Source organism: Spinacia oleracea, chromosome 6 (assembly GCF_020520425.1).
Source record: "Spinacia oleracea cultivar Varoflay chromosome 6, BTI_SOV_V1, whole genome shotgun sequence".
In the NCBI taxonomy this organism is placed as follows: Eukaryota; Viridiplantae; Streptophyta; class Magnoliopsida; order Caryophyllales; family Amaranthaceae; genus Spinacia; species Spinacia oleracea.
Window position 1 is genome coordinate 125,714,064 of NC_079492.1, and position 25,706 is coordinate 125,739,769.

The window sequence follows — 25,706 nt, forward strand, 5'->3', positions numbered from 1 at the left end:
AAAACCACAAGGGGTTTTCGTTTGTTTGATGAAGATTGAATGAAAACCACAAGGGGTTTTCGTTTGATTGGAAACCACAAGGGGATTGGAAGCATCTTATTGATTGAATGAAAATCACCTGTTGCGGTTTTCGTTTGTTTGATGAAGGTTATATTTGTTTTGTTTGATGGTGTTATTATCAGATTACATAAAGTGCAATTTTTTTTTCTTTAAAACAAAACCGCCATCTCAGATGGCGGTCATTGCTGAACCGGAAAAAAAATATATTTTTCTTTCTCCCTTGCTGACGTGGACGGTATGATGGGAATTAACTTAGAAAGTAACGTATTTTGAAATTATTGAATCTCTGCAATATTGAAAGAAATCGCTCCTTCCTACTAACGGAATAACAAAACCCAATGAAAAAACCCACTTAAAATCCGTTTACCAAACTAACGGGGTAAAAATGTCATTAGAAAAAACAGTTGATACACTCTCTGCTCTCTTCTTTCCCCCTTCTCTCTCCGGTAAACCATGAATTTCTCCCCTCGCCGTGGCCGGAAACCCCCCACACCAACAGTTCCGGCGAAACCTTCCGACAGCATATACTCCACCTTCGGATACAACGACACCGATGCCGTCGAGCAACTCTCCGGCGATGACATCGACGACGACTCTCTCCCTCCTCTCCTCAAGCGCCTTCCTAAGGACTTCGGCGGCGCCGGATCCTTCGATTTCGACGCCGAAACTTCGGACGATATTTCCGGCACTTTTATCATCAAGCCTGATCAGCGTCATCATCGTTCAACTTCACCTCCAGAAGCTCCTCATTCTGTGAGAAGATCTCGTAATCCTGTTTTTTCATCTTCGTCTAAACCTAAATTCAGTTCTAGGACAGTCGAATTGAATGATGACGACGACGATGATGATAATGGCGATTTTGGTACTTTTGTGGTGAAAAAGGGGAGAGATGATGATTATGATGATGATGAGGAGGAGGAAGAGGAGGATGAGGATGAGGAAGGAGGAGAGTTCCAAACTTTTGTGGTGCAAAAGACGGCGAAAAAGAGGAGGGAGAAAGAGAGTGAGGATGTTTCTGGAACCATGGTGAGGAAGACTAGTGGTGGTGATGATGGTTCCTCAATGAGTAGAGCGGTTGCGAGTATGAAGGCAGCAGGAGAGTTAGGGTTTGGCGGGAGGAATAAGAGGAGTGCTGGTGCTGGTTCGGGCCAGTCGGAGGATATTACTGGTCAAATGAGGCAGTTGCAAAGTAAAATGTCTTCGAGTTCCATTCCTGATTGTATTGCTAGGGAAGATCCTTGCACAAAGTATGAGTTGCTTCATGAATTAGGTATTAATTGTTGATGAGCATGTTTAAGAGATGTTGGTATTTTGACGTTAGAAAAGGATATGTTTTCATTTTTCAAGTAATTTGCTTTGATAATTGATTGTTTTTGAGTAAGTTAATCAAACTTGATTGATGATAGCTACTGTTGACATTTTCTGACGTTTGGAAATTAGATGTTAAAATTATGTTGGATATATTATGCACTATATTGAAAGATATGGAAAATGGTAATGTCAATTGGTACTTTGGGGCCAACGGCTGAGTTCTTGTGTGTTTGGAATGATTTGAAATTAGTAGCAATATGTTTGTTCGATTTATCCGTTCTGATGTTTTCATTATGCCTTTGTCTAATGCAGGGAAAGGTTCGTATGGGGCTGTTTATAAAGCTAGAGATTTGAAGACTTCAGAGTTAGTTGCGATTAAAGTTATATCATTGAGTGAAGGGGTGTGTTTCATTGTTTTGACGAGACTCAATTTTTATTTATTTTTATTGTTTCATGGGAAATTTCTTTGAGATTGTCTTTGTCATTGGTGTGTAGGAGGAGGGTTACGAGGAGATACGCGGTGAGATTGAAATGTTACAGCAGTGTAGTCATCCAAATGTCGTTCGATACCTTGGTAGCTACCAAGGAGAAGAGTATCTCTGGGTAGGTTTTTGATGTGTAGTTTAGTTTAGAAATATTAAGTAACTTTTGAACTGTATCTATGTATGCCTTTTCGAGTTGCATATGTGAATTTTTTATCTGTGATTATTGATACCGAAGTGTTATGGCAGATAGTGATGGAGTACTGTGGGGGCGGAAGTGTTGCTGATTTGATGAATGTTACTGAAGACCCTTTATGTGAAATTCAAATTGCCTACATTTGTAGGGAGGCATTAAAGGTATCATGACATCAAAATTAGTATGGCTTCCAATTGAAAAGCCACTGTGCAAGATTTGGGCCTATATTTCAAAGTTGAAGGCTTTAGGAAGAAGTTCAATGATTTTCAAGAACTGCGTTATCCCTTTGTGTAACTTGATATTTTCTTAGGAACTTAAAGACATAGCAAAAGAAAATTGCATCTTTACTATTTGTAGGCTTTCAAATATTCTTTTGTGAATACAAGTTTGTTTGCTTATTGACTATGGTTATTGTCTCATTGGTTGTAGGGTTTAGCTTATTTGCATTCAATCTTCAAGGTTCACCGAGATATTAAGGGTGGTAATATATTACTGACAGAACAAGGAGAGGTGAAGTTGGGTATATACCTTTCATTTCACTTAATTGTCAATTCCATATATATGTTCTAGAGGTGACAAAACTTAGGATCTCATGTTTCTTTTCTCATTCCTAAAAGCTCAAATTATAATTTCGTATGATAAGAGTTCTTAACTTTTTTTTTTGAGCCTATGCCCTTAATATTAGGGTTGCCTCTGACCAGAATTTAGCAGTAGGGTTCATAGGTTCCAAGCTACTTTCTGTAATCCCTTCCCAGTACCGTGAAAAGTAGGATTTTTCCCTATAGTCCGCCACGTTAAATGTCTGTCTCACATACTTTGTCGTCTGTAGACCTGAATGCCTAATCTTTCTCGCGCCCCGTCTCTTCCCTCTGTCTTTCTAGTTGTTCCTTCAAAAACTAGCTCCTAAGATTATACAACATTAACATTACCCTAATGCTTCTAAATGAGCTCTTGGCCTTGGGATGGGTCGGCGGTTGGGTGTTTGGATGTATGCAATGTTGCCCTGAAAGAACAGAGAGATTATTTCCAACTTTGCATTAAGTCCCAGACTGACATGCTCCTTAATGATTTGGCGATTGGTCTAGAACATGCTGGAGCTGTATACGATCTACTAGTTACCTTGTATTTTTTACTGATTTTGTTTGGCTTATCTTTTGCCACTTTTCAGCTAGTCTATTAAGACTATTGCTTCTATTGGACAAGTTTATTTTAATTATTTTTTAATTATAATTGTTAGAACTAGCTGCTGTTTTTGCAGTTTTGCTAGTTTAGGGGAATTTCCTCTTTGGATGGAAAATATAAACTCGGTAACTCTGTGATTGCATCACCTAATATTTACGGGATCTAATTTGTGCGCTTTGTGCCTTTTCTCTCCGCTGTTTGTCCCTTCCTTAATATTGCTTTAAGACCATAGTCACCACACTTCTCAGCATTCTTACTGTTTTAAAATCTTGGGGTTTTATTGTGCTGTTTGCATTTGATGCTTTGGTAATATGTTTCAATTAGCTAGACTTGCTGCTGAGAAGAAGTCCCTCCCCCCTTGTCCGCATAGCCTTGATGAATGCTGGATGTAATTTGAATTCATGTTTACCTGATAAGTGAATTATTGCATCTTAAGTTTGTATATGTTAACCTATTTTGAAGTTAACTTAGAAAGGAATGCTTCACCAGTCACCAGCCTGTTATGCAAGAACGGAATCTAGAATGTTTCAACCTAATATACTTGATACTCTAGTAAATTTGCTTCAGGGTCTTTTTCATCAGGTTGCCATTTTTAGGAAGTTGCAGTATTCATTGAAATGAAACCACTATATTTACCAAATCCTTTTCTTTTTTGACCCGTGTTAAGTCTGGTAACTAAAGAAATTTTACAGAAACATATTGCTAGCTATTTTACATCTATTCTTCATATGGCATGCAGGCATGTCATAGTGTTAGACACATAACTTTGTAAAAATGTGGTTTAGGATTTTGTATCTTATGCTGCTTGAAGGGACATGACTCACAGTAGCAAGCTAGGGTGTAAGGGAGGAGGGAAGTCTGGTAGGAAACACGAGATGCTTGGCCAAATTAGCTAATCAACTTTTATTTACTAATGTAATTACCATTTGTCAACATATCTTTTCCATATGAAATAGTTTGTTGAGTTGTTGACTAAATTTCCCTGGGATTTTATCACAAAGCTCTCCATATCTTGATTCACCTTCTCCCCTGATTTTGTAACCATTTTCTTGGAAAAAATAGGTTGCCAGAAATGCCAGGGCGGGGGATATTTCTCGTTAGAAAGTAGAAACCAGCTTATGCATTTTCAGGCCTGCTGCCTACCGGCATGGGTTTAAATAAATAAAGGCAATTGAAAAAGATTTATGGATTTAATAATGTGCTTTGAGAGTGCTGGCAATATGGCATGCCCTTTAATCTCTGCAACTTAGCACTAGGATTTTGGTTTTAATTGTACTTTAAAGTTTATTTGATGTGAATGATTGCGCAGCCTTTAAAACTTATCAGTCTGGTTTAATATATCAGCGAAACAAAGTGGCCAAGGTTTAGGTTTAAAGTCCTTTCTTCTACTTTTAGCGAAGAGCTTTATCCGAAGAGGGAACTAAATATTCTCGATTTGCTCTTTGCCCTTTTTTCTGTTTGGTCTTCAGTGTCTCAAGGTTTGGAGCTATAGTTAACAAAGAAGAAAATAGACTTTAATGACTCCTAAGCCTTACACTAGATTCTCTGTTCCCATCACATGTAAACATGTCTGTGGCTATGCTGTTACGCATGACCTCAGAACATGGGCTGGGCTCCCTATTATCAAACGAAATAACCTTTTTTATGTTGATGATAATATACTGTACCTGTATTTGCTAACACATTCTCTCTATCTTGTGCAGGTGATTTTGGTGTGGCAGCACAGCTGACAAGAACCATGTCTAAGCGCAATACGGCAAGCTTACATTCTTTCAAGTAACAGGAGTATTATTTGGTCTTTAAATGGTTCCTTGTTGATTCATCATCAGTGTTCCACCTTGAGATATAATCTAACCCTCTACATAAAGGAGGAACTTTTTAAGAACGCAGAAAGTGCCACATAAACATGCCATGTGAAAGATGAATTATATTAAGAAAATAATAGAAGATGATAGCAAAAAGGCTTTAAGATTAAGAAAAAAAAACAATGTTGGTTTCGGTTAAACCACCCCAGATAATGAACTCAAGTAAATTGATCCTAACTTTTGATAGACAATTCAAATTTACTATTGTCATACCGGTAGAAATAGCTTGGAAACTACTTTAGAATAAGATCCATATCTTACGTACTAAAAAGTTTATAAATAAACTTATTAGATCTATTCATTTCCAAAAAAATATAAAACTAATAAAATTGTTGCACAACATATTTTGATCAACAAATTCAAAAGAGTTTTTTTATGGGTGAAAATTCCATTTTTTCAGAATTCAATTAGGACAATGTCTCTTTTTAATAAGATCAAATTTATGTTTTAGAATATATTTTGTGAAACATAGACCTTAACCTTTGGCAACGAGCAAGCAACACGCCAACCCCCCCCCCCCCCCCCCCCCCTCCCCTCCCCTCCCGTTACTGCTATCCTATCCAAATAAATAGTAGCAAGCTCCACAGCTAGGCATATTTATTCTTATTTCTTTATCTTTCGTCTATTAATATTCAGCTTCTATCTAGATTGTGAGCAAACATGTCTATCTTCAGTAGGAGTTAACCAGCCTGTTCCTGTTTTTAAAAAAGAGAAGAGGAAGAGAAGGCAGTACAAGCTGATATTTAGGATGTAGAGCTTGAATGATGATGCTGGAATATTAAGGCAGAACAACATAAAATAATGGATAAATTGTTTTTTACCACCTACAAAAATCGAAAAATTGTTTTTTACCACCTAAAAAAACTAAAACTTGTATTTTACCACCTGAAAAAAATTATAACTTGTTTTTTCCCACCTAAAAACGAAAAAATAGATGATGGTAACATACAAGTTTTAGTTTTCTACCGCTGAAACTTTGTGTGGCTGGTGGTAAAAAACTAAAAAATAGATGATAGTAAAAATACAAGTTTCAGTTTTTTTACCACTGGCTACCTAATTCAATTTTCCTTAACTCTTTCACCCTTCTCTCTTTACTGTTATTGAATTTTGTCAATTTTGTGAATTAATGGTGGTGAAAAATTATGTGAATCATTGAAGATAAGGAAGCAGAGGAAGAGAAGAGAGTTAAATACATTAAATAGTGGAAGAAGAGAACATGTCAGAAATATTACCACATAACATTTTCATCTATTTTTCCAATTTTAGGTGGTAAAAAACAAGTTTTAAATTTTTATTAGGTGGTAGAGTACAAGTTACAGTTTTTTAGGCAGTAAATTTTTTTTCTTCTATTTTTTTAGGTGGTAAGAAACAATTTAAAATAATATTCGGTTTGGCTCTGTGTTGTTTATTACCTCCTTGTAGATATGTTTCAAAATGTTGATTTCTGATCTTTCTTCTTTCCGTTCTTATTTTAATTAAATTCCAGTGCGTTTGTGACAATGTAGCATTTAGTGGTCATGAGATGTTTTCTTTAGTCAACACCTGAACAGGTGCTCCCTAATGCTTGTTTGAAGCTGCTACACTTGCCAATCAGTCAGCCACTGATGATTCTCTAGTAAAGTGTTGCTGGGTAGTAGTGGGTACTCCAACCAAAGGTGCTGTGGTAGATGTTTTTACAGCCCTGAGTGGAATCTGACGGGGACAATTAGCCGAACACCATGTGCCAACTAGTTTGTGTTTAAGCATCGATTAACAATATGAAGAACAATTAAGAAAGCAAACCAAGTATGAAACGAAGACAGGGAAATTTACTGTAGGAACCTGAGTGCCGGGAGAAAACTCACCAATTACTGTGAAGAACATGATGATGAACAGAAAATTTAGAAGCTTTCAACAAGCCATGAAAGCTTCCCCATCAAACTCTCTCTCTCTCTCTCTCTCTCTCTCTCTCTCTCTCTCTCTCTCTCTCTCTTACCTAAACCTTAAGTGTCTGAGATTCACAAGAGACTAGTAGACTACATCTTTGCTCTCTTTCACTCACCTAAACCCTAATACAAGGCTTACAATCAGTAAATATAGTGTTAGGGCAACAAGCTAATCTGACGGTCAAGCATAAGCCACGTCGTCAATCAAACGAGTGCGAGGAAAGACTGGCTGCGAGCTTCAAAGCCGAGCCTACTGGTGCAGCGAAGTACTATTGCGGGTGCAGCTGCTGGGGAAATTCCTTCGATTGTTCCTGCTAAACTAGCTGCTGGCTGTCGTGGATGCCTGTGCGTGCAGCCTTCGAGCGCAGTAGCCATGATACGAACCTTATGCTCCCTCGCTTGTTTTGCCCAACGAAGCCATCTCTACCCTTCATCAAAACCCCAATAGAATCCACCACTATTAGGTTCTGGTTTATCTGGAAAATTTCATCTCCTGTCCTGCCAAGTGGCAACTTTTTTAATTACTAAAATGGAGATGAAGCTATTCTCCAATTTTAGCACCCAAGAGCTGAACCTTGAGATTTTTTTCTACCCCTCATGACTAACACACTCAATGAGAATCACCTTTCTTAAAAGAAAATGAATCTTTATTCTTTTGCTATCCTTGTTCTCTCGGTAAGTTCACACAGGAAGGACAGCTTTTTATCCTTCTGTGCTCTGGTAAAATCAGTTACTTTTTAACTGAATCCACTAAATGAATCCATTTCTTTTTATAAAACCAAACCTTCCTAAGTTGGAAAGATCCGGGGAAAACCTTCATTTCGTTTCTTTCCTCATTTTCCCCAGTATTTATTGTCATAACACATTACTGTTCATAAATTCTTTTGGGAAGTACTGTACTTGATACATACAACCTCCGTTCCTTAAAGTTCTTTACATTTACTATTTGCACGGACTCCAATGCAATATTTACCACTATTTTATCCAATTCCTTATGTGAAAAAATTATAAAAAGTTGATATTCTCAAAATACATAATTGAGACCAGTATAACAAGATCTTACATGATAACGTTTTGATGTATATAATAGTTAAAAATTTACCGTCAAAGTTTTTATACTTTGGACACATATTCCATGGCGTAAAGAACTTTCAGGAACGGAGGTAGTACTTGTATAATATAAAAAATATTATTCATACTCCGTACACATCATTTCCAATCCATCTAAGGTGGCGATTCACGTATACTTTTCCATACCCTGTTGTTTATCGAATCCCGTTCCATGTAACATTGGTTCAACTTTTATCTTAGTGAATTGATTAAGCCCTACATTCTTCTTTTCCCCTTTATTAAGTCTTATGTAGGCCTCTTTAGTCTTTAGATCTGCATTTCTACGTGCCTTATGTGCGACAGGAACTGCAAGAGTGCTCTTTTGAAATTCTCTTCCGTTTTATGTATCTTGAGTAAAAAGTAAGATATATCATCCCTATTTGTCGAATAGAAAAAGCAAGATGGTTTTGTAGTGGAATGAAAACGTGGTATTGTATCTTTTCCTCATTTGAGATTAGGTATCTTGTTTGTTATCATTTCTTGCTTATTCCCAAAGGTAAGCAAATGAATTTGAAATGTCCAATTCCACTGATGGTATTTGTCTGAATTTCTGTTACCCTGGTCTCCTTTATTTATTTATTTTTTATACTTATCTTACAGTTCATTGGTACTCCACATTGGATGGCTCCGGAAGTTATTCAAGAAAGTCGATACGATGGAAAGGTACTTGTTTGAATGTTTTCCTTCGGATTTTGTTCCTTTTTTCAATTTTATACTGCTACTTTTTTTAATCTATAAATGCATTATTGTTACAGCTATACATTGAATTCCATATTTTTAGACTTGGCTTAATTTTCCCCCCTTTAAACTTTTCAGTTTTCAGAATTGAAGTTCGACTAATTCCCCACTGAGTCTAAGTGTCTGTTCTATGGTCTCTAAGAATTTGGAGGATTGTTTCTGGCTTGACTAATGTGGAATTAAAAGATAGTTTTATGTCTAATTTGCTTGTTTCTTTCTTTTTTTTGTTTTCATCCAAAAATTTCTTTGCCGTCTCTGGTTTTTTTTACTACTGCACGGATTTCATGCAGGACTTACATTGTATCTATCTACACTTCTTTTTATGGTTTTATTTAAACGTTTATTGTTAGTCCTATTGTCAAGTGTCATTTTTCTGTGATAACTGTTATTGCAACTAATTTGTGAGCAAAGGGCCTAGCAGTAAATTATTTAGATATGATAAATAGAAAAAGATAAGCTTTAAGGCAGTTTAGAAGTACTATAAATCTGCAACTTGGCGAGATATAAGTTCCTCAAGTTCTGTATTGTATCCTTTGAATAATTTCACAGAAGTGGTTGAAATTGACATACATATTCTACTTACTGTCCTTTTAGGTGGATGTCTGGGCTCTTGGAGTATCTGCTATAGAGATGGCAGAGGTATTTCCCTTTGTCTGACAGTTGTATCTCCTCTCCTTTTTCCTTGATGGAAACCGTCTTATTTTCAGTATTCTGTTTATGTACTGTGAAAAAGAAAAGTAGAAATTACTCTTACTCAAAATATTTCATTTTGGTCATTTTCAAATGTATTAAGAGATGAGTTGTTTAAAGTTGCATTGGTAAAGAATATTATATTGTATCATCTGTAAATGACATCTTATGGGCCTTACATATTGTGGACTTGTAGACTTAAATATGGATCTTGAAAAGTTGACTGGAAAAGTGGAAATACTTATATTTTAGACCGGTAGAGGTGATATTTTCTGGATTGAAGTTCACTAAAAGCATGTACTTAAGATTTCGTTTTTTCTTTTTGATTTTTTTTTTTAATCTCAGTCAAAGAACTTTTGAAACACCTTTTCTGCTTTCACTTAGAAGAATGAGCATTTGTGGAAAGACAAGTACGGTACAATGTTTAAATGGACTGTAAATGGAGCCAAGAAGGAGAAATAAACACAGTTACATCATAAAACTGTCGCAGGCCCCCAATTTATTGAGTAGCCAGACAACTAATTACTCTGAAAAGTTAGAAAAGATTGTGATAAACTGAGAGAATAGGAAGAAGTAGCAGAAATGAGATGGAATTTGACTTATAGAATAGAGTGAAGAGAGCAAACTGTTGTTACAACCCCACTTGATTTTCACGTCTGTGACTCTTGCTTTTCCTTCTGCTAAGTTCCTTGTCTATCTTGCAATCCTTGAAATGCACAACATATTAATGAAAAGCAAGTTGAGTAGCGTACTTATAGTAAGCTCGAGAAACACCTTTAGTTCAATCATGACATCCCTACGTTTAAGGGGTTATGGATAATCAAATTTACATAGGCTAATTTACTTATTTTTGTTTCAGGGACTTCCTCCCAGATCAGACGTGCATCCAATGCGGGTTAGTGCAATCACTGATGGTTCCTCAACGTTCCTATTTCGTGAACATTAGCTTTATCCATGTTCCATGCATTCTTTTTTCTTATTGCAATATTTGGTGTTGCTGCATATTATGTTTTCTAGTTCTGACTTTCAGTGGTTAATTTTGGTTGATCGATAACCCCAAATATATGTTATGCTGGCATGTGTATACGGAGTATAAACTTTTACTTGATTAAAATTTGGTAACAATGTGAGATTTGCAAATGGAAGTTTAAGATCCATGAGTATTAAGGTTTCCAAAGAACCTCCCAAACATTTCAAGGGGCTAAAGACAAATATTTTTCATCAAGCACCGTTCAATTTCTTTTTTGGGGGGTTGCACACTGCGAGAACGATTCCCAGATGAAGTGCATGGTTTTGTCATACAAAAATTCTCACGCTAGAGTAAAAATGTGATGCTACGAAGTTTTGTTCTTTGTTCTAAAACAGTTGCAGGTTTCTTCCATGTAGAATCGGCATCCATACCAAGAAATCCGCATTCTCTCACCCTCTTTTCCAGGTTTTCTACAGATCTATTTACCAGGTGGAAGGAACGGATTTTTACTTTTTCCCCTACAAATAGAAATCGATCACCTACATATTGCACAACCGCAAACTCTCAGATTCCCAACACTGCGTTCCTTTCCGCTGCCGCTTTGTTTCCACACGCGCTCACTGCTTAATCTGTCCCCGATCATATCACTTGGTTGGGTTCGAACATAGAGGATAGAAATATCTCTTTTACATGACCTGACCAACCACTTACACCAATACATAAACCTATGTCTCACACTCTTACTAAGGTTGGAGTGGAGAAGGTGCGAACATGAAGCCGTTACCAGAACCATATTGTTTAGCTGATTAAAGTTGTAATTATTTATGGTGCTCTTCCATTTGTATTTAACTCAGTAGTTTGAAGAGTACATATCTTTTGCAAGAAAGTAAGTGCTACACTTCTAAAAAGAGACAGAGATAATAGCCACTTTGCTTGACAGCTGTCAAAAGCTCCCAATAACCAACCCTTGTAGTTCCAAATTTGCTATTTATGTTATGTTGTTAGTATCTACTCCCTGTCCCTAAAAGATTGCCCCATTGCAATTTTAGGGTCAAACTTTGAAAACTTTGACCATGAATTCTTATTACCCTATAGAAAATAATATAGTCATGTGGGATCTTGTTAGATTCTTTTAAAATTAGAGATATTTGCATTTTAAGTCGTGTCTTGGAGACCGTGAAAGTCAAATGCGGCAATCTTTTAGGGACAGAGGAGTAATCTTTTAATGTAGTGCCTTAGTTTACTATTTATATTTACTACTTTCTATTGTCTAATTTTCTCTTTGATGTAATAGGTTCTGTTCATGATATCTATTGAGCCTGCTCCAATGCTTGAGGATAAAGAAAAATGGTATGATATTTGATTTTTGTGGCCCTCTATTTAACCCTTTTTTTATTGCTGGACTTGTCACATAACAGTTCTATGCTACACAGTTCTTTATTTATCACTCCACCCTTATGTTACCCTCTCTCTTGCTTCCGTCATCTCTCAACAAATGTATGTTTTCTTGTTTACGCATGTAGAGTTGTAGACTTAATTATGGAGAATGTTGCTTTGTCTTTAGAAGAAAGTAGTTTCAAGGTTATTATTACTTGTTTTATTTTGTTGTCAAAGAAGCTAGTTTGTATGACTATGCCTCCTATTTCCAGTTTACACTGCATACTACTCCCCCCGTCTCTATTTGTTCTTTACGTTTTCCTTTTTGGGTGTCCCAAAATGTTCTTTACATTTCCTTTTATATTATCACATAAATGCTTTATATACTATTAAAATCTGTGTCCAATTATTATTTTAACCAATTGAATTCATTGGGTCATTTAATCTCTCACGCATTTCCATTGGGACAATAAATTTTTCTCATTTTCCCGTATCAGATTTTTGATAAAAGTGAAAACATTATAAATAAACGTAATTTGGCTTGTTTAAATAAAAAAATAGAGGAATCTCAATGCACATTAATTAGTCGGTAAAACGCGTGCAAAATACCAAACGTAAAGAACAAAAAAGAGACAAAGGGAGTATTACTTTATGTAAGGCTGATTGTAATACAGTTAGAAACTTCCCTTTTTTCTTGGTGTTCTTATAAAATACTGATGATTACATGAAAATGGGAAGTTGATAATTTTTCCACATGATTGGTTGAGTTACTGATCATATGCGAGCTACTATAAAAAACACAAATGGGAACCATATGGAATGAAGAACGCCTATATGTATGCGCTCTTCGTGTATGGTTTCACTAGACTCACAACATGAAGGTAGCAATGAAGAGAAACAACTTGTTATGAAATGGATCAAACAACATTTAAACTTTGCTATCATTTTGCGTACCAATTGATAAATTAGTATATTTGTATATTAATTAACTAAGTGATGTACTAGGGGTTTAGAATCATATAAAATCTGTACTTAATGTTTAGAATCAACAAAACCTATACTTGATGTTTGCGTACCAGTATGGGTTTTTTACCCAAGTAAAGAAGTTCTAAATCCACAATGTTTCCGTTTTCATGTCACCCTCTCTTCATCTATTATGATTTATGACTATCAGCCCAAAAAGGTTTCGGGTGTTCGTTGATTCATAGAATGAGGATGAGTTTGAATTTTGGCCATTCGTACATTTTGTCGGCTTGGAGATGGCTAAGTTTTCTTTTTCTGGCTAGTGGGAATTGCCGAATTACCAGTTTTAGTTTCTGTGTTGATCATCTTCTTTATGGGGAGGAAGAGGAGGAGATAGAGATAGAGATAGCACCATAGCCCATGAGGAAGAAATCAGATCGGTAAATGGAAATGGAACCTGGGGAAGGAGTGAAAAAATCGATATTTTTGACAAAACGTGGAGGATTTTTCTTCTTCTTTATGTCAAAGTGTGGGTTTAACTTTCAAACATTTAACCAAACATATACTCCCTTTGTTTTTGAATACTTAGCAACACTTGCCTAATTCGGCCGTTTCTGAAAACTTGAAACACTTCATCTTTTGGCATGAGACCACTAACTTTTTATTGTTTCTTTCCTTTTTACTCTATTTGCACCGGTTCTTTATTATTTCTCTATCACATAAACAATTAAAATGTCAGCTTTAACCCCAGTTGCACATTGATTTATTCACTTCCGTGTGCAACCCACAAACATTCCTGAAACGTACAAACACAAGTGTTACGAGCATTAGGAAACCGAGGGAGTAGTATTAGCCATTAGTTGTAGGTTTCTAGGTACAAATTATCCCAATCCCACAGGTGATGTTGGACAAAAATTATCATCTATATTATTATTACACTAAGCAAGAGACGCCAGGTAGAGGCAAGACTATCACATGACGGTGGATTTTTTTCTCATTGAAACAACTTTTCTATTGAATCTAAATATTTACTCCCTCGGGTTTTTTTTTTTTTTTTTTGATGTATCCTGTAGAGACTCGTGTTGCTAGGAGAGGTGAGTGTGTGTAAGAAAAAGGTGAAAAAAGTAAGAAAGAACTAGTAAAATAATGAGTAATAGTGAGTAAAGTAGGAGAGTGATGATGGAAAGACGTAATTATTGTGGGGAAAGGGGTAAGATGGCAAAACATGTATAACAAAATAGAATAAAGTAGAAACGGGTAGAAAAAAAATAGAACACCCCTTTATTGAATGTGAGGGAGTATTAAATTATAACATCAAAGTTACAAGTTGATTATTCTTTTATATGCTACCCCTCTTACGATATTTACTACATTATTTTCCTATTACAATGGTTTAATAATATAAAGGGAAAATTACATTAAATAATCCAACCTTTTGACGATTTCCTGCTAATAATCCAACCTTTGGATTATTATTTAATAATCTAACCTTTATACCTCATTAACTTCCGTTGAACCCAAATGACCGAAAACCGGCTAAACAGGTCTAACTTTTTCTTTTCCCGTTTTTTCCCCTCCTCTTTTCCACCTCCATAGGACCTTCCTACCAGCCCCACCAGAAAAACCACCCTCGCCTTCAAAACCCATTCCCTACCCTAGAAACACTAACCACGGGAGAGAGGAAAGAGATAGGAGAACCCAGAAATCGATCACCTCTGGTTTTGTATTTCTAAACTTGCGAGTTTTCAAATGACTGGTGGTAAAAGAAGACCATTTAACGTATCAAAGGCTGAAAAGTTACAAAACAATCCCTCTTCGTCGAAGGCGACATCTTGGTTGGCTTGGATTCCCCTCATTATTCTACGACTCGCGAAGGTTTCTTCATTTCCCCTCTACTTGTTACTGCTCACAAAAACTGGGTTAATTTTATTTTTTGGGGAAGTTAATTAATGAACATTGAATGTTGAAATGCAGGAAACAGTCACAATTTGAGGTATGTGAAACTCGAAAAATGGGTCCAATTCCGATTAAATGGTTGTTGTACTTCTAATTAGTTTTTAACGTTATGATTTCGATGAAAAATTGACAATGATGATAATGGTGGTGGAATCTAATTCTTCGATACGGGAATCACTCTCATCCATTTGAAGACTGGACTTTGGAAAAGAGGGAAATGAAGGCACTGACTCACTGAGATCGACGGCACTAGCCGATGTTGTTTTTGGCGCTTGAACCCCTACTTTGGCAAATGAGTTGTGGTTATGCCTATCCCCAAAGTCTGAAGCAGGGGACTTTAAGGACCTCATAAAATGCACTTTGGTGCCACTACAATCACCAGGAAGATATTTGAGTAAGGGTGGCAGTTGGGCAATGGAGGAAGGAGATAATAGTGGAGGAGCGGGTGTCTGCCACCGTGGGAGGTAGGAGGAAGGATAAACTAGAAGGAAGAAGGGAAAAAAGAAAAAAAGAAAAATTATAATTAATTTAAATAAATAGCAACGAATGGTTGCATGACACTTGTAAAGGTAACCTGTTATAGTGGGTAGGTGACCTGTTGGGTACAATAAAAGATAATGGGGTGTAAAGGTTAGATTATTAAAAAATAATCCAAAGGTTGGATTATTAACGGAAAATCGTCCAAATGTAGGATTATTTAAAATAATCTTTTCTAATATAAAAAGAAGAGAATGTACTTCCTCCGTTCCGCAATAGATGCATCGTTTCTCTTTTGGACACTATTCATTAACTAACTTTGACAATTATTCTTTCACATAATGTAAAAACAAATATAGTAAAGTGAGATCTTGTTAAATACGTATCAATGTGAGAATTCCAAATATCAATTTTTTTATAATTTTTACTTACACGTAATTAGAGATATTAATGTTCAAAGAAGCATGTTGGGATACGTGAAAAAAGAAATGATGCATTTATTGCGAAACGGAGGTAGTAGTATGTAAGGAAATAAGTCAACTCGTAACCTAAATGTTATATTTAATACGAATTACGTCGTATATTTAATACACTTGTAAAGGTAACCTGTTATAGTGGGTAGGTGGTAGGTGACCTGTTGGGTACAATAAAAGATAATGGGGTGTAAAGGTTAGATTATTAAAAAATAATCCAAAAGTTGGATTATTATCGGAAAATCGTCCAAATGTAGGATTATTTAAAATAATTTTTTCTAATATAAAAGAAGAGAATGCAGTATATAAGGAAATAAGTCAACTCGTAACCTAAATGTTATATTTAATACGAATTACGTTGTATATTATTTGGAAGATCTTTTCATTATTTCATTACTCTTTTTGATTGAGATGTGAAATTCTTTTGCATTTTTTTATCAAAAACCTTTCAAATCTTTTAACGTTATGTTTTATATACTTGATGGCTGGATATTGGGTGCATACTATATACACTGGCATATCAGATATGATATAAGAATAGTTATGTTTGGTCTGTCGGCAGACAATAAGGAATGGTCTGCGGAGGAGTATCAGGTACTTCTATCGTTTTAATATTTTTCATTAATTTTTCTATGCTGCAACAGGTCTCTAATATTTCATGATTTCGTGGCTAAATGTCTAACCAAGGAACCCCGTCTGCGTCCGACTGCACCTGAAATGCTGAAGGTATCTATAAATATGTGCTGGCTTAAAGCAATCAATTGCAGATGATATCTTATTTGATCCTCTTTTCTCATGCTTCCTTCCGTTTCTTCTGCCTGTGTATAACTGTGAATTTCTTCCCATTATAAACCAACTAGTGTAAGCTTCTTGCTGCAACTTTCAAGCCTTTATTTATGTTTGACTTTCAATCAGGTGCACCATATGTTATTTTTTATACAAGTATAAAGTTATTTGTCCACTACTTGGTTTTCTAAATGTTCAAGAATGATTACGCTTATTTACCTCTCCCTGTGATAGCATACTCTGTAGAGGTGTCTATTAGTTTTTTTTTTTCTATTGAAATTTACAGCATGATTATCCTTAAATATATATCTGATATTATTGCTAAAAGAGTGAAACAACAAATGGTGAATTTTCTAAGTAAAAACACGGGTTCTATCTAGTTTACCTCTACCAATGATTTATTTATGGAAAATTTGTCAAAAACCACATTTTAAAAGTTGAAATTTGTGAGAAACCACCTTGTATAAATTTCTTTTTGGGAAGAAACCTGTTTCTATTTTTTTGTGTGTGAAAGACCACCTTATGCCAGATTCCGGCATTCCGGCATTTGACTGTACTTTTCAGGTTGACCACACACGTGGAACACGCGTGATCGTCTTCTTCTCCTATTTTTTCTTTTTCCCCCCTTTACCCTCCATTTTCCGTTCTCACTCCGTCTGCTCTTTTTGCTTCCCTAATTCAACATAGCAACGCTTGGATTTCTTCTTCAAATCTCATAATTGCTCCACCTAATTTTCAATCTACCACAAAATTAAGGAGAAAAGTAAAAGACCTACTTCTTCTTCTCCTTTCCCCTGCTCTCTCTAAATCATCATGCAATTCTCCTTTTTTATTTAATTCAATTGAAGTTCCCAATTCATTTCCAAATTTAAAATTTAGTTTAACTCTACAACAACAACAAAGCCTTAGTCCCAAAATGATTTAGGGTCGGCTAACATGAATCGACATAGGAGATCGTCAATGTGACCAATCAAACAAGTTAGGAACGAGAAGTTAAAAGAATAAACAAGGAAGAGCGGGAAAGTGAAAGTAAAATAAGATATATATATATATATATATATATATATATATATATATATATATATATATATATATATATATATATATATATATATATATATATATATATATATATATTACAGAAAATTATTATAAGGGAAAATAAGTAAGGTTTAAAACAAGAAAATTAAAAATAAATACAATAAGTTTATTTGAAAATAGCTTATAAATGTGAGCTTTTAAAAATAAAACAAAAATAAAAAGGTTTGCAAAACGCAAAAAGTAAACTAAGAGAGTCAAAATGGAAGATGTATAAGTCAAATAACGTCATCAACGTATATTCTCTCCCTCCACTTTGTCCTATCCAACTCCATATTTTCCTCAATCCTAAGAGGCTCATATTGTGCTCAATCACCTTCCTCCAAGTTTTCTTAGTACTTCCCCTACCCCTTCCAATCCTATCACTTTGCCACCCTTCTAGCCTCCTAACCAGGGCATCACTTGATCTTCTTCATACATGTCCAAACCATCTTAAACGATTTTCCATGATCTTAAACTCAATCGGTGCAACCCTTACTTTCTTCCTAATAATCTCATTCCTTAATCGATTCTTTCTTGTGTGACCACACATCCAACGTACACCTCTGCCACATTCATCTTATGCACGTGACAATATTTCACTGCCCAACATTCTATGCCGTATAACAAAGCCGGTCGAATTGCCGTGCGGTAGAATTTTCCTTTCAATCTTCGGGGCATGCCTGGATCACATTGGATCACATAGGAACCCCGTGACACTTTTCCACTTCAACCAACCTGCTTTGATTCTTTAGTTTAACTCTATTTAATTAAATTTAATTAACTTTTTCAATCCAAAATTTTCTCCCTCTGTTCTTGTTGTGCTCTTGGCGGGGTTAGGAGAGAGAAAATTCAAGTTTTAGAAAGACCGATGGAGTTGAACTTTTGCCGGAATCTTTTGTGAGGAGTTCGTATTAGCGTTACCCGTTGCACGAAGATTCAACAATCACCATCTTCTGGTTATACTCTTCTTCTTCCAATTACAAGTTAATTCAACAAACAATTGCTTCCAAAAATGTAACCAATGACATGGTAACATTGGGAATTGGAGATGTGGCTCTCAGGTATGTGAGGCCATTGTTGCAATTCTGAAAATCCAATGTTGAGCCAAGCCTTTCCAGCCGGTAGTAGCCCCGTCCCTTCGGCCTCTCACTTCGTTTCGTTCTTCTTTTCTACCCTCGCTTGAATAAAGACACTCGATTGGCCCGACTTTCCCCAATTCCCACCACCGGCCCTTCTTCTTTCCGGGTCTCATCTTGATTCTATCAATGGCCTGGAAAAATCATTTAGGGTGACTGGGTTGGCCGAGAAAAAGAATAAAATAGGAAAGAAGTGAGTCACGTGTGACACACGTGGGTGGTCAATGCCGGAAAATGAGGTCAAATGTCGGAATCCGGCATAAGGTGGTCTTTGACAATTTTTTATTTTGAAACTGGTTTCTTTTCACAAAAAAGTTTATATAAGGTGGTTTATAACAAAATTTCCTAAATTTTCTCTCTGTTTACACTCTATCAACTTTGCAAGATTCTTTCTTTCTTGCTATATTCTGCTTAATTTTTTTTTCATGCAATTCTTCTTGGGGTTCGAATGTGCTGTATTGGAGATTTGAATGAAATTAATCCTTGAGGGGAAATTAGTGTTTATAAATTCATTGATAGATGCACAGGGGAAGAGATGTTAGGCTAGAAGGAATTGTTAGGTGATTATAGGGTTAGTCGGTAAGCTTTTTGGTGACTAATATTTTTTGTTGCTTTTATTTATTAAATGCAGCATAAATTCATTGATAGATGCAAAGGAGGAGCTTTTGCAATGTTGCCAAAGATTGAGAAGTCTAGACAAATCAGGGAATCCATGGTACTTCAAGCGCAAAGTCTTACTGATGGAACCTTGTTGGCAGGGGTATGTGAGTAAAAGTCCTTTGTTTCTTATAGTTTTTTCTGCCGTCGATCGTGTAAAAATCCTTTGTAGTTTTTTGTGTTTTATCTTATTTAGCAACATATATTTCCTGCTTAAAACTACCATCCACCAATGACTTAAAATGTGTTATTGTGCGTTGATAATGTTTAAAATCAAGAGACGGTAGGCACAAGATGGAATATAAAATAGGAATATATTATTATCTCATCCCTATTTTTTTTCATACTCCTTGCAAAATAGCAGCAGATGGAGGTGCAAAAAGTGAATCACGACTTTGGTGACACAGTTCCGTCAAAGCCTATCAACGTTGCGCTGACGAATAAAAATGAGATATCCAAGGTTGCGGGGTCAGCAAAGGAGCAAGCTCTTCAGGATGAGGAACTGGATGGAGAAGGTACCGTGTAACATTTATTGCTTGATCTTTGGTTTTTAGTTCCATACTTCCGTTCGAAGTACCCATCTGCCTTCTTTCATCTGTGCATAATTATAACATCACCATCCAAAGTATAACATCAATATAACTTTAAACTAGGTTCTAAACTTTACTTAGTAGCAAAAGTTCATAAATAAATAGATAGTTGCAGGTTCAATCCAGGGGAGATCAATAAAAACAAACATAAAACAAAGAAAAGTCAGCAAAGCCGGCAACCACACTTCACCTAGTAAAATAAATATGACTAAAAATTATATACTACAAAAAATATAGGCATAAAACAAGGTATTCAAATCTTCTCACTGTAATTTCTCATCAATGCCGATTATAAAAAAATTTACTTCCTCTGTTTCCTAAATATCGCACCATTTGGATTTTTACACTGTCCACACAACGACTTTGACCATCTTTTGTGATTCACACGTAAGAAAAGTTATGTGGGATCATGTTAGATTCATATCGATATATATATTTTCTTAATATCAACTTTTTATAATTTTTACTTGTATATAGTTTGAGATATTAAGAATCTGTTCTATTCGACTTATTTTGTCTGAACTTATCTAAACTTATTTTATTTTATTTTGTCTGAAATAAACTTATTTGTGTGAAAAATGGTTGAAGAAAACTTATTTTATTTTATTTTGTCTGAAATAAACTTATTTGTGTGAAAAATGGTTGAAGAAAACTTATTTTATTTTATTTTGTCTGAAATAAACTTATTTGTGTGTAAAAGTGTTTGAAAAAAACTTATTTTTTCTGAACTTATATTACCTGACTTAACTAAACTTATCTGAACTTATTTTGTCTGAAGTAAGTCAAAATATGTTGTACAAAACAGAGCCTAAAAGTCAAAATAATGTGTTGGAGGCGTAAAAGTCAACCATGGTGCCATGTTTAAGGAACGGAAGAAGTATAATATAAAAATGTAATAATTGTTGTGAAAACTAGTAGAGTATGCACGCGTTGCTTGCGTAAATTGTCTTTGTGAATGTAAAATTTTGTTTCTTATTAAATTTTGTTATATTTGAATGTTATTTAAATTTTTTCCTTTATTTGAGGCCTAATCAATTGACATACTCTTGTACATATCAAATATGGTGATTTTTGTTCTATTTTGCTTGTATCATTATTTAAATAATTTAAAGATAAAAGGATAAAGGTAATTTTGACATTTCAAATAATCAACTAACTCCTCGAAAGTTACTTATAGAATAGAGATGAGGAGATACATGAATAAGTGAAATAAGGTGAACATAGCCTAGGTACAGATATTCCCAAATTTTTAAAAAAGCTTCTATTTGTCCAAAAACGAAGTAGAGGACTTGAATCATGCCTGATTCTTTTTTAGCGGCATTCCATATATCTATTCTAGTATGTACTTTGTGGCTATGATGATAAAAGCAATCTGTTTTTGCTCCAGTTGACACAAGACTTGATGGAACTAGCTGTGATGTCTGTCTTACAGTTTATTTGGTCCTTTTAAAGCTTTGACTCTTCAGCTGCGGATAGTGATGTTTTGGCAAATGCCATTTGTGATTCTCTCTCTGCAGGTGATTTTGGGACTTTTGTAGTCCATGGGGGGAATGAAGAGAAGACATCTTCATCATTTTATGGGAGTCCTGAAGTTTCCTCACTGAGTGTTAAAGCAGATATATTAACTGATCTAAGGTATTTACATTTTTCAAAGCAAATTGATACCTTTCTTCTGCCATGTTGGGAAAAAAAATGCGTGTTTGTGGGTTAAGTCGAGGCTTGAAAAAGAACAGATTATGCTATATTCATCTTTGTAAATTGTATTTTCGTGTATTTAATAACCTGATATGCGCGCTTTATTCCCATGTGTTGTAACCTTTTTGACCAATGTAAATGACTCATGAGAAATTGATGTTTCTAGCTAGCAGCAAAGTTTTAAAACATTGTTCAAAACTTCAAATGCTGGAATTCGTCTCTGAAGAACCATAACATCCCCCCCCCCCCCCCCTTTTTCCTCAGTTTGTTGATTAATTACCGTCTTCCGTAGGAGAAATAGTTTCCTATTTTTTTCGATTAATCTTATATTGGGTACGCTAGTGTAAAAAGTATGAAGAATTCACCTTTTGTCGCAGTTAACATTTACTTTAGGTGTTCCCTTGCTCAATGAAGTTTCTGGGGTTTTTCTTTGTTTTATCAAAACTTTGTACCTACTTGTTGATTTTTTTTTTCAGGGGGGATAAAGTATTTACTAATGATGCAACAAATATGCATGCGAAAGAATTCATTGCTGTTAGTGGATTCAATCGAGAAACCATCGCATCAACCGTGCCTGTAAGGAACCTTATGGCAAACAAAACATCTAAGAGTGAAACTGTTAGTCGCAAAACCTTTTCAGCGCAAGACAAGGTGCTTTTAGTTTGTCTCTCTTCTTTAATTCATGCATTACATTACAATAACATTTTATCAGTTGTACAATGTCCTTGTTGTTCTTTCATCTAGCATAGGTGGTTCTTAATTTGGTCGATGTGCTCGGTGCTTTTCTATTTGATCTGAAAAATCCTCATTGTGCTACTGCTGAATTTGTGAATGTCATGTTATGGGTTTTTAGTGCATGCTTTGACCCCGGATTATTTGGATTTTTTGGATCTGTGTCCCAGTAATTAGCTTCAGGATATTGTCCTCTAGTTCTCTGGGCTTATGTTCAAAGTGAAGTTGCAGAATGTTCATTATACTTGTTTCAACAATCCTATGCATATTAGTAAGCCGATAGTAGAAGAGGTGCATTCTGTTAACTTAAATTACAATGAGAAAACAAAACTTTTAAAGAAATAGACCCGGCTAACAGAAATTTAATGGAAATATAGTAAGTCATCTATGAGGACGGTAAAGTTCTGCAGAATCTGAGGGAGGAAAAAGTAAAAGTTGCTTGAGATTGTTCATCAAACCAAAAAAACGAACATATTTTTTTTAACGCAAACAAGAAGAGCTTATATTAACATATAATTAGTAGTTCATTACATTAGATGATCCAAAATGCAGTGCATGAATGGATATTAACAAGGGGTAAAAAGATCAATAACACAGCAAAGGGGTGTATAATACACCAAAATCCTCCTCTGAACCCCAACAAAAACTGATGAAAAACAAGTCAGAACACCAAGTCACTGAAAGAGAGTTAAGAGGAAGGTGCAGCAATAAACTCCAAATCCGTAGCATAGGCCACCCACAATCAGGAACAGAAAAATAGTCTGCTGTCCGACTGTCATTGACAAAGCATAGCTTGCAAGTTGATGAGCCACTAGGTTACGCTCTTTTGGGATATGCTAAAAAACCACAATCCAGTCCTTCTTTGGAGAAGGTAGGCAATATCATTAATGGCTGCAGCGAGTTCATGGTGAGGATTACTACCATCTGTATCAAGCATGATCGTCAGAGATTTAGCATCTCTTTCCACCTCTAGATAGGGAACCTTGAATTCCTTTGCAATGGACATTCCTTCCCTTAAAACAAAAGTTCAGCAGCTAGAGGAGAACAACATTGTATTTGCTTGAGTACCCAATGTACCAATCACCGTTGTCCTCACCTGATTACACCAGCTTCACTTAAATCTTTCCAAGCACCATCAGAGTTCAGTTTGAGAAGGCCTAGTTTCGGAGCCTTCCAGCGAGATAGAGCATCACAAATTCAGTTATTTTAAAATCAAAGATGAAACTACTAAAAATCGAAGTAGGGGACATAATCTTTGATTTGAATTAGATCACTCCATTCCAATCCTTCCACTGCCAAAGGCCCAGAATAAAAGCAATTTTCCACCTTGAATCCTTGGAAAGAATGAAAGATTATAGAATAACAAAAAAATAAAAAATTGAAGTTTCTGACAAAATGATTTTTTTTTTTTTTTTTCTCATAGGAGTCATTGGACCAGTTTTAGCAGGGACTCGTTTCTCTTCTTTCATCTTTGTAGTTATAGGAAAAACAATACTGTCACTATGCTGCTTTTTTCCCCCTCATTTGGTAACAGAGTGCCTCTATATGATGAATTTACTGGATTTGATTAGTTATTCAACATAAGAAAGGTCTATGAGAATGTGACTTTTTGACTTGTTACTTCCTATGTTTTTTAATATTCGGCAATGTTTGGACGTTTTATCCTGTTCACATATTCTACTTTGACTATTGTCGGTGATTTATATGTCAGATAAAACATAGTCATGTGCGACCGTGATATTTGTCTCAAAGTGTATTTTCAAAATACTGACTTTTTATAATTTTGCTTGAAGAAAATTTAAGATATTAATGATCAAAGTTGTGAATTGGCATGCTTGAAAGTTACCAACGTTGCGAGAAAAAACAAACAGAGGAAGTAGTTCTTTTTTATCTTTTAATCTGTTGCCAAATACACCAAACTACGTTGTCGGCTTATCTGAATTTCAATATCGTTGTAGCTTTGGTCGATCTATGCAGCCGGAAATACAGTGCCTATTCCTTTTTTGAGGGCAACTGATATATCACCAATTGCACTCTTATCTGATAATTTATTTGGAGGCAAGCAAAAAGAAAATAGTGGCACGGTGGCTGCGGAAGCATTGCAAGAACTTTTTGCTGGAGATGCTCAGTCAAAGAAGAGGAGGGGACAAAATGAGGTTTCAATGTTTTAGTCTGTTTTATGTGCTGTGTTATGTGATTTATTATCCTGTAGGTTCAATATGTTATATTAACTCTAGTTTTCTTTTCCTTGGTGCCCCAATCTTTCCATGAGCAGCCGATGGCCCTTCCTCCAAGTGTTTATCAGAGACTTACCTCTAGTCCCACCCTTATGAATTTGGCTCAAGCTCTGGCTTATCACAAAATGTAAGTTACTGTAGTTATTTTTTGTATGTTTTCACTTCATTCAGGGAAGTGAATTGGCACATCCACTATGAGAGCCAGGAAATTGTGCTTCACTAACATAGAAGTGGGCAAAATCAACAAAGTGGTGTGCCAAAATCAGTTTCCCATCATTTGATATGGCATTAACAGACTTTTCTTTGGAATCTGTTGACTGTGACCTTCGTATGCTAAAATTGTCTTTAGAAACAGGTATTTTATTCTGTGAAATAAAATGTTAAAAGGTCTCAACATCTGGGTTGTCTAATTCTGTCTAATTTGAAATAGGTGCTATGAAGAGATGCCACTTCAAGATCTGCAAGTAGCGCAAGAACAACAGACTATTCAAAATTTAAGTGATACTCTGAGAACCATTCTGCGCCTTTAGGCTTTTGTACCACACTGTGATTCTTTTATTGTGTGTTTTTCTGTCAAAAGAAAAGTTGTGTTTTCTGTCTCTGCTTCTATTTTCCCATCATTTTGTTTTTATTATGGCGTCTATAGTAAAATAAACTGTAATTCCCGCAAGTCCAAGAGGTTGTTCAGCCCTTGAACTGCTAATGGAGCTGGCTGACTCTTATAGGCGCGGGAAGAAGGAATTTGTTTCTTGACGCCAAAATGTAGATTTTCTTCTTTTGGCCAATTAAAGAACTTAATTTTTTTTACAAGAAAGGGGTACACCATAAGCAACGTACCACCTAATCTTCCACACTACCAGAAACCTAGCTTAACACACACTGCATCACTATGAATCTTTGTCCACCTTTTTTTGGGTGTACTGCACGGTTCACCCTTAGGTCTAATTCGGATTTGGGGAGAGTTCTGAGTGGTTAGGTTCCAGTCCCCTCCCAATTGTTGTTGCGGGGGATTGAACAC

General features: G+C 35.6%; 1 protein-coding gene across 2 annotated transcripts; it reads left to right on the plus strand.

Annotated features, from left to right (window-relative positions):
* Positions 1–427: 427 nt before the first annotated feature.
* On the plus strand, positions 428–25,287 carry LOC110776310 (serine/threonine-protein kinase 1). Of its 2 annotated transcripts, none has more exons than XM_021980858.2 (18): positions 428–1,330; positions 1,684–1,772; positions 1,867–1,974; positions 2,103–2,210; positions 2,479–2,569; positions 4,935–4,987; positions 8,732–8,794; positions 9,464–9,508; positions 10,419–10,454; positions 11,824–11,879; positions 16,420–16,501; positions 19,409–19,537; positions 19,799–19,949; positions 21,542–21,659; positions 22,196–22,370; positions 24,410–24,607; positions 24,727–24,815; positions 25,119–25,287. In XM_021980858.2, exons 1-18 carry the CDS (start codon positions 514–516, stop codon positions 25,216–25,218), a joined length of 2,508 nt encoding a protein of 835 aa, XP_021836550.1. In that variant the 5' UTR covers positions 428–513; the 3' UTR covers positions 25,219–25,287. The 2 variants fall into 2 exon arrangements, with proteins under 2 accessions (XP_021836550.1, XP_021836549.1); XM_021980857.2 differs by having other exon boundaries at positions 431–1,330; positions 19,796–19,949.
* The last annotated feature ends 419 nt before the right edge of the window (positions 25,288–25,706 follow it).